The sequence below is a fragment of the Gymnoscopelus microlampas genome (genome assembly GCF_963454915.1).
Source record: "Gymnoscopelus microlampas genome assembly, chromosome: 19".
NCBI lineage: Eukaryota > Metazoa > Chordata > Actinopteri > Myctophiformes > Myctophidae > Gymnoscopelus > Gymnoscopelus microlampas.
Window position 1 is genome coordinate 24,562,766 of NC_139956.1, and position 9,803 is coordinate 24,572,568.

The 9,803-nt window shown below is 40.0% G+C and overlaps 1 protein-coding gene across 2 annotated transcripts; it reads left to right on the forward strand.

Moving 5' to 3' along the window:
- The first annotated feature begins 5,870 nt into the window (after positions 1–5,870).
- On the forward strand, positions 5,871–9,420 carry LOC311034997 (DNA damage-inducible transcript 4-like protein). Of its 2 annotated transcripts, none has more exons than XM_084043049.1 (3): positions 5,871–5,995; positions 6,203–6,364; positions 7,920–9,420. In XM_084043049.1, exons 2-3 carry the CDS (start codon positions 6,277–6,279, stop codon positions 8,411–8,413), a joined length of 582 nt encoding a protein of 193 aa, XP_083899175.1. In that variant the 5' UTR covers positions 5,871–5,995; positions 6,203–6,276; the 3' UTR covers positions 8,414–9,420. The 2 variants fall into 2 exon arrangements, with proteins under 2 accessions (XP_083899175.1, XP_083899176.1); XM_084043050.1 differs by having other exon boundaries at positions 5,872–6,005; positions 6,212–6,364.
- The last annotated feature ends 383 nt before the right edge of the window (positions 9,421–9,803 follow it).

Genomic DNA, 9,803 nt, shown 5'->3' on the forward strand with positions numbered 1-9,803 from the left:
TTCCATCTGGCAGAGTCAGGTTAGGTTAGGGTTAGATTGGCCCAGAAAGTTAAAGATACATTTGTAAAGAAAACATCTTCCTAGGTTACAGCAGGACACGATTAAACTGGTCTTGGGTTAAAAATCTGGTTAAACTCTAGGCAGGGTGGATTAGCAGCAGTATACTGCTAATACTATACAAATCAGTACAAATCTATAAAAGAGGGCTTTTGTGGAAGTGGATTGTTGTCATTTTGCACACTGGGTGACCTGCATTTGCAATTCATAAACAGTGTCTCTTTCCAAGGCCTTTGGGAGGTGACACAGGACGACAGCCATAATCTGCTTCCCATGAATGAGACAGTGAGGAGGTTGGCAAAAGGCCACCTGTACTCAAGTATAACACTACCAGCTGTGGTCTGGACTAAGTTACAGGCAAGCTAGGCATCGTGCCAGTTTATTGCTGCAAACTATATCATGTTGTTTAACCCACTGTCAAAAGTGTTCATAGGCTCCTATTGTAGGGTGAACCATTCCTCCATACCCTTCACCTTTTCAGTTTCTAACTTTATAAGTAGCTTTCTGAGCTGTAAAATATGCTCATTATTGTACTATTTGGCTGAAGTCTTACAGTAGGTGGTAATTTAGCCCCATGCAGTTCCATTAAGTCGGCCTACTGTACTGTTCCTGTAATTGGGGCTACAGAAGATCACTGATCTCTATGCAGCGGTGGAAAGTAACTTAAGTACATTTACTCAAGTAGTGTACTTACATACAATTTTGAGATAGTTGTGTGAGATAGTTTTGCTACTAAGGAAACGGATGTCCTCTTCCACCACTGATCTGTCTCGCTTTATAATGATTCACCGCAACTGCAACTCCTGTAATTGACTCAGAGGTCTTCAAAGTGACCCTTGTCCATTTGCATTATCTACTTGTGTCTGAACTGCAGACTGTCTCAGCTTACGATGGCCACAGGCAACAGTCAACGTTAATTCACCCTTCTTGGTTGAATCAACCGTTGATGTTGCCTGTGGTCATTCAGCTTCTGATCCTCAACAACCTCTTTCTTGTTTCAACTTCTTTCTCATGTTTAAACGGTAGATTCAACAATGGCGATTTTTACTTGAACATGGCAACATTCAGAAACATGTGCAACAGTTGCTGCACTGTGTAATCAAGTCTTCTGTTAAACTAAGACATGCAACTCAGCAAAAATAGGCAGGCTTGTCTCCTGTTAAATTCCATTGGGTGGGGAGGGGTGAGAATGCAATATGATGAGGCACACTGTGCTGAAAGGTAATGGGTGCCAGCTTATAGCGCTGGCCAGTTAACGGGAGATACTGTAACCCCCGGTCAAACTGAACTGTGTGGATTAGTAATGTGAGGCCCCAGAATTTAATTTTTTGCCTCCTACGGAGAAACAGGAGTCGGCGGATGGAGCAACTTCATTGGCAGTAGACTTTGGTCGACTCACCTCATGAGTTGGGATTGAAGGTCGATAGTGGTGCTGCACATTGAAAGGCTCATGATGTTAACTCAGTGATTCTCTACCTTTTTCATGTCAAGGACCCTCAGTTGATACATTTATTTTTTTAACTCAGGCACCCCATTCTCCGCTATAAAATCCTCAGTGTTTATTGTCTCCGCCAGGCCGATAGGCATGGCGAGAGAGTATGTTTTGCCCCCCGTCTGTCCGTCCGTCCGTCCGTGTGTCCGTGTGTGTGTCCGTCCTTCTGTCTGCGAGCAGCTAATCTCCGCCACCGTTGGCCCGGTCGCTGTGAAACTGCGCACAAACACTCCTTGGTTGCCACAGCAGAACCTCTGCCCCACATTTTTCATATCAGCCTGTCATAGCGCCACCATGGGGCAGACTTTTGCAAAACACATTTTTTGCTATTACTCCTACAGATTTTGTCCAAAAAACACGCAAATCGGTACACAGTATCTCTATAGCCATGTGATCAACACGGATCTGTCTGATTTTCCATATTCCATCATGATTGGCTAAAATTGGCTTCCAAAGTTTACAGGATTGGTACATTATGAACAAAATGCCTCAAATCATGAACGCAGCATGCGATTTCCGTGAAAGTTTCCACAGAGATTCCCACTTGGCCCAGGAAGAAATGCCACTTGAAAACGTTCACATCAGCCCCATGGTGGCGATATAGCAGGCCGATTCACGTTTTTAGCTATAACTGCACCAATCTGTGTGGAACTTTGCACCCACACTCCCTAGAGGCCAAGGAAAAACCTTTGCCCTGCATTTTTCACATATACCTTTTAGAGCGCCACCAGGAGGCTAAGTTTTGTAAGACAGTATCTCTATAGTCATGTGATCAACATGGATGTGTCCGATATTTCATATTCCATCCGACTTGGCTAACATTGCCTTCCAAAGTTTGCAGGATAGGTCCCTTTTGAACAAAATTCCTCAAATCATGAACGCAGTGTGCGATTTCCGTGAAATTTTGCGCGCACATTCCCACTAGGGCGAGGAAGAAATGCCACCCTTTTCACCTTGGCCTGTTATAGCGCCACCAGCAGGTCTAATTTAGCAAACCACATTTTTGGAACAAAATGCCTCAAATCATGAATGCAGTGTCCGATTGTCGTGCAAGGCCTAAGAATAAATGGCACCCTTTTCACATTGGCCTATTATAGCGCCACCAGGAGGCCATAATAACCTACCTGACCTGGCGGAGACTTGTGCTCCGAGGAGCACTTTTTCTAGTTTAACTCTGTGTTTATAACACTCTCAGTGTTACAGACCCATAAGGGTCCATTTGGACACTTGGTGGTCCCTGGACCCTGTGTGTTAATTGATAAGGTGATATGAGTGAGTGCGGACTGCACACAATTTCAAATGCTTGTATTAACAAACTCCACATGTCCGATTACAATCTATGGCTTAATCTGACTCTCCCTATATGTATTCCACTTGTTATATAGGTTAGTTTCTCTAGGGACGGACAGCTCACTGTGTCCTTAATCCAAGCATGTCTTGCGGTAACATTTGAGGTGAATGAGACCATTCGGAGACAAACAGCATTATCACAGTCTCTGAAAATGTTTCCAAAAGAGTCACGGTTCCAAAAGAAATCGGTATTGTTTAGAACTAATGGAGCATCTGCAAATAGAAACAGCAGAGAAAAGGGCTGTGACTATTGTGAGCTTGTAGATCAGCTATTTTCGGCAAAGAGATTTGGTGTAGAGGGAAAAAAGGAGGGAACCAAGTGGACACAAATGTTGGCCTCAGACAAGCTTTTTAATGCTAATACAGAATATGATTATCATAGCCATCTTCAATTTTCTGACAGTATAGCGTCATTTTCACTAATACTCCGGCCTAATACTGCGGCCAAAGGAATGCTTGACAATGATTATGGAATTTGCTGATGTTTGAAATTAAAGTGGTGTTAAGGTAGGCTACAAAGATTACCTTGTATCCCATTCCCTAACCAAGACAAAATTGGATTGAATTCTGTGGCTTTCGTGTAATCCCAGCGCCACTGGATGACTGTTTAACAAACCTGAATATTTGACAATGATGCTTGCCAAACTCACTGTCTCTGGATTTAACATACCGGTAATTGGACAGAACAGCTGAAGTAGAAAAGATTTGTCAAACACTGTTTGTGATTTCACTGTTTGTGATCATCAATTTACATTTTGTATTTTTATGTGCATTTTAAATCTGTCATTTGAAATTTCTGAAAAATACTTCACATTTGTTATTTTTAATTTGTATCATTATTATTATTATCATTATTATTATTATTATTATTATTATTATTATTATTATTATTATTATTATTATTATTATTATTATTATTAATAATAATAATAATAATAATAATTATTACCTACCTTTGTACTCATTCCAACAAGTAAGCCCTTGTTGGAATGAGCAAATAAAATATTTGAGCATGGTTCTTCACATGTAGCCTATATGTACATTAGAGACCCAAAACAGAACTGTACATGCACATTGTAATAATCTGAGTCTTCTCTTGCACATACATCACATTTCTGTTATTTGCAATCTTAACAAAATGTTGTTGTTTACCTCTGTTCAGCATTGTAGCTTTTACTTTTGCTTGCATCAGCAGAGGCAGGCAACACTGCCTGAAACGTGTGACTCTTTTCTTACGGATATCTAGTTCTGCCCATGTGACCCAGAGAAAGCACTGCACTCACAAGTCTACTGGTTTCCATTACCACCATCAGCCAACAGGGTAATGGGTGCGGCCATGAGGGACAGAGAGTGTGTCAAGTTATGATGAGAGTGAATGATTATGGGTACCTTTTGTGGAGCTGAACATCTGTCCCATATGCATGTGTATCGTATGCATGCATACACAGCCATGCACAGCCATAGGCCACCATATGCACAAGTTGACAGCATTTATGGTCATATTTATGGTTATGACTCATAATGATAACAATTCACAGCTAATTTTCCCTGGCTAATAATTGTGCTATTATTACAGCACAGCAATCCAACATTAAAAAAAACTAAACTTAACACAAAACAGAGCAACAACAATAAATCCTTTTCTACAAATGAACTGTAGGTCATTTTGTAGCCTACCCATTCACAATCCTGAAGTTTAAGGAAAGCTTTGGGATTGAGAATGGGGATACATTGACCTACAGAAAAGATAATATAATGTTTTTTTTAAAAGAGACAGTAATATGTGATAATAAGTAACAAAAATGTTATTCACATGGTTAAATCGAGGTTTGCTCTACCTCTGAACTGAGTAGCTTACACTTCCAAATAAGTGCCATTTACTTTCAAGTGCATGATTTGGTTATTTGGAATATTGATGTTCTCATTAGCAATGCTCTGATGCAGTGACATTGGTTCTTTTTCCACGGTCATTTTGCAGTACGTGCAGATTGTCATTTTGTCTCCTACTTTCTTAACAAATACATTAACTTTATAGGTAACTTATAAAGAGAAGGGGGGGGGGGGGGGGGGTAAGGGGGGAAATACTAATTGTCCTTTTTACAAGGATAGCCCATATAGCAACAAAATTATATCCCTCAGCTATTGGTCAATTTCAGTTAAAGACACCACTCAACAGCCAATCAAAACGAGCAATGACTGGTTGCCTGGTAGAATCCAGCAGTCTCTGGTAAAAAAAAAAGTGTTGGCCGAGGAGAAGCAGGACGCTGATTGGCCAGTGGTGTAAAGTAACTAAGTACATTTACTCAAGTACTGTACTCATACAATTTTGAGGTGTTTTTACTTTAGGCTACTGGAGTATTTCCAATTTCCAATACTTTTACTTCTACTCAACTACTACATCTCAGAGGCAAATATTGTAATTTTACTCCTCTAAAATTATTTGAAAACTTTAGTTACTAGTTATTTTGTAGATTTTGATTATTATTACAAAACATACATTACCCACTTCAGTCCTATACACATTTTGGCCATTTGAAAATAGTCAATCAGTTACTTTGTAGATTTTGATTATTATTAAAACATAATTATTCACTTCAGCCCTATATTAATTTCGGCCATTTGAAAATAGCCGATCTACAAGCTCACAATGCAATGCTTGTGAGCTTGTAGATCTGCTATTTTCAAAAGATTTTGAAAACTTGTGAAACGGGACATTCTGATTACTTTCTACTTTTGGTACTTTAAGTACATTTTGATGCCAATACTTTTGCACAGTTTTTTTTACTCAAGTACATTTTTAATTCCCGACTTCTACTTGTACAGAGTACGTGTTTCTACCTTGCAATTTCTTTTCTGAAGTAAGAAATATGAGTATTTTTTTACGCCACTGCTGATTGGCCAAAGTGCCTGATCAGCTGATGGCCAGAGTGTATAAATACCCCAAAGAGCAGGCAGTGGCTACTGCAGGCAGTGTGAATGTGAGTTTCTCTGTCAGTTCGAGTCTTTCAGTGTGTTGTTAACTTATTTAAACTAAAAGACTATTTAATCACATTAAGTTGTTTTTTTTAAAGACAAAGAAAGAACAAACATATTAAGGTAAGTGAATGTGTGACTTGTCTGTCTGTATTATCAACTTAACGGAGCTCGAGCGAAACTGGTCAAAACGGGCACATTTTCCATAGATTAACCGAGTAAAGTTGACGTTAGTAATGATGACAAGAGGAATATTGACTAGTTTAAAAACGCAGTGAATGATTATATGTTGTACTGAAGGCTGTCACTGACTCTCACGTCACTTTTCAGGTAACGAAGCTAAACGACGAGCAACTCCGTCGTCTCGGACTTCAAAAAAAGCAACACTTTATTATTGTCTCAACATGGTTGCAACGAGCACATTAAAGAGCAAAAACAGCGAATGCATCTCGGATGAGAGGAGGTACGACACTACGGCCTGCATTGATAAAGGTGGGTGTGTGTGATTGTGTGTTTGTATTTGTGCTGCTGGACACTTCTCCAGATGACTGGGTTGTTGTTTATCCCACATCTCTGCATGGCTGCAGCACTGAGAGAGAGCACAGAGAGGGAGGGAGGGAGGGTGGGGGTGTTGCCAGATTGAGAGCGAAATAAGCAACCACGTCTATGAAAACGAGCCCAAAAGCAACCAGGTCTATGAAAACAAGCCCAAAATAAACGAATATGGGCCACATGAGCACTTTAAACCTACATGATGATGATGATGAATTTTATTTATATAGCGCTTTTCCAAACAAGGTTACATAGTGCTTTACAGATAGTGCAGCATAATAACCAAACCATACAGGTTAAAACAGCATACATAAAATCAATGGGTAACATAATTAAAACAAATAACAGAAGAGAGAACAATTAAAGTGAAAAAAAAGGCAAAACCACTGCATGAAGTATAAATCAGGCTTAGGACATACTAAACACTTTGGTGTCATGATCATTTGTTTGTTGTGACATCATCCAAGACAACGATTCGGCTATTCCTTCAGTTTTGGGGCTTTGTTATTGACATGCATGACTAAGCCCTGTGACAATGAATGTACATTTTATAATCAAGACAATTCACACAAAGACTAACTTGGGTTCCCCCTGAGTTCTTGGATCCCTGGGTAGTAATACAGTAATTTAACACCATCAGATACAACATGACAAGAACAGCATAGGACAACAAAACAAGAGCTTGTAGATCTGCTATTTTCAAAAACATTTTTTCCCAAAAAACATTCTCACGACACAAATTTGGCACAACATATTTTCAGATGGGTACCATATAACGTGGACAATTGCACATTAATTTGGGGGTCGTTGACATGAAAATGTTTGAAAACCACTGGCTTAAACAACATTGGTTAACAAGCCCAAATAAGTAACTTTACAGAAAAACAAGCCCAAAAGTCGCTTATAATGACCAGACATGGCAACACTGGAGGGAGGGAGAGGGTGATGAAGTCAACAAAGGATGAAGTCATCTTTCAGCCTAGAGCTGCAACACGGTGGAATAATACTACCTACCTATAATGCAAACCCTGTTTGTCTTTCAATCACTTGAATTGGTGCTTTTTGTTTAGTGTAGAACAGTTGGTTTTATTAAAATGTTTTAAACCATCAAGTGTTTTGTTTTGTCTTATGATGATTTTGAGTTGTCATGTTGTAGCTGATGGTGTCAACTTACTGTATTGCCCAGGGGGCCCAAGAAGTCTGTGTGAATTGTCATGCTTTGGCAATGTAAACGTATGTTTTCTCATGCCAATAAAGCCCTTTGAATTGAATTGAATTGATTATTACATTTACATTTATTGTCAAAGGGCTTAGTCATTCATGTCAATAACAGAGCCCCAAAAGTCCTACTAAAAACTGAAGGAATAGCATTAGAAGATGTCACAAGAAAACATTACTAGCCTGTGCCAGGGGCTCATTGTCTCATAATCTGCCTATTGGAGGGGATGGTTGTCCATGAACTCAAGAATTTTCTCAATCTTTCTTTCCGGAATAGAACTGGATTTCTGGGATCACTGTTTGGCCGAGTCTCATTTGAATGTGGACCTCAATGAAGAGCGGACGTGTCAGCAGCTGGCCAAAATGTTTGAGAACTGCCTGTCGCGTGCGAAGAAGACCACGCTGAACTGCTCCTCCGTGCTGGTACCGGAGAAGCTGACCCGGAGGATAGCCCGCGACGTCTTACGCCTGGCCTCCGGTGAGCCATGCGGCCTGCGTGGCTGTATCCTCTACGTGAACCTGGAGTGCGAGAAGGGCTGCAAGCGGCTAGAACGCATTGTGTACGACGCAAACGTGGTGCCAACCTTCGAGCTGACAGTGGTGTTCAAGCAGGATGGCAGCGCCTGGCCCAGCCTCCGCGAGTTCCTGTTCATGGGCACCTGCTTCGCGCCAGGCTTCAAGCACGTGCTCAAACTCAGCCCGGGCTTCCGGCTCGTCAAGAAAAAACTCTACTCCTCTGCCTCGGCTGGTACCGTGGTAGAGGAGTGCTAGTAGAGTAGGAAGGGTTTCTATGGTTCAATGCACTTCTACTGTGAATGTAAATGACACTTCAGAGGTGTCAAGATTTTCTACTGTGTTTTTATTATAATACAGTACTATTACAGTACTATTTGTCTCCAGTCTCCTCAGTGGTATTCTGATTCACTTTATTAACGTATGAGAAGGGTTAAGGTGAGCCACAACGTTATGCAGTTAATTCTGGGGTTGGTTTATTCTCTATAGCACAGGTTGTTTTGTTTTTAACAACAAAATAAAATGAGAGACTGGTTCGTCATTTTTGTAAAATGAGCATTTTATAGCCGTTACTGTTGGTACAGTTTTGTTAAAGACTCCACACTAGGCACTTTTATGATGCATTTATGTGTTTCCAGATATACCAGTGTGTTCAGCAAAAGTAAACACTCCTAGGCTTGAATTGGAGAGTGATGGGGAATGTGTTGGGGGGCCTTGTATGTAGCTAGGTACTGTATATGGTGCTGTGTTCAAAAGGTATGAGAATGTTTCTGGTGGGTGAATGGATGTCTTGTGAAGAAGCTGGTGTGTGACCTATCTCACGCTACTAAGAAGCCTTAATTGCCATCTGGAAATGTTTTGAATGATCTGTTCCTTATTGTTTTTCTGTTATTGCACTCGGGCAAGATCACAACTGTATAGGAGTTAGGTGTAGATGTTTTTAGTGTTTGATTGTTATAATTTTTTATACGTTCCCTTTCATTGCAAAACCTTTCTACGATCAAAGGGATGGTTCACCCAAATGTAAACATTACACACTTGTTTCTGTACCTTTTTGAACTTAGGTGTAGTAATAAAAAAATATTAAGGCACAAGTTGATTAACTTAATAATCTGCTTAAATTTGAGGACTGGAAATTGAGCGGTTTACATTTTTGTGAACTATACCATATACAGGTTGCAATGCTGTTTAAACAATGGGAAAACATGTTGGGTCTATTTAAAATTCCTGTTAAAGGAAGCATTATACCTTGTCTATTTGACAATAAAAAACTTAAAATAAATGTTGTTTGTTCTTGCATCATTGTTGAACCAGGCAAAAATGATTATCACCCTGCCTGCATTTTCTGGAGCCATGCATAATCACGTGCGCTGTCAGTCAACCACAACAGCACAATGCAGGCTTTTAAAAGGGGGACTGTTTTTCAGTTTGAAAAACATGACTCGTGCTTCTCATTATGGCTTTCAGTAGGACAATGTTAAAACATCCTAGTGTTCCCGTATAACAAACTTCAAAAATGTCATGGCAAAGTACAAGTTTCATCCATGAATTGATCCTAGCAATAATGGTGGCATTTTATACATGTTGGTGCGATGCTTGACTTTCCATTGAGCTATATAAATAGAACAAAATGAATTTGTAATGGATC

Coding starts and splice junctions, on each gene's coding strand:
- LOC311034997 (XM_084043049.1), top strand. CDS start 6,277: ATGGTTGCAACGAGCACATTAAAGAGCAAAAACAGCGAATGCATCTCG. Junction 6,365..7,919: donor TACGGCCTGCATTGATAAAG/GTGGGTGTGTGT, acceptor TTTCCGGAATAG/AACTGGATTTCTGGGATCAC.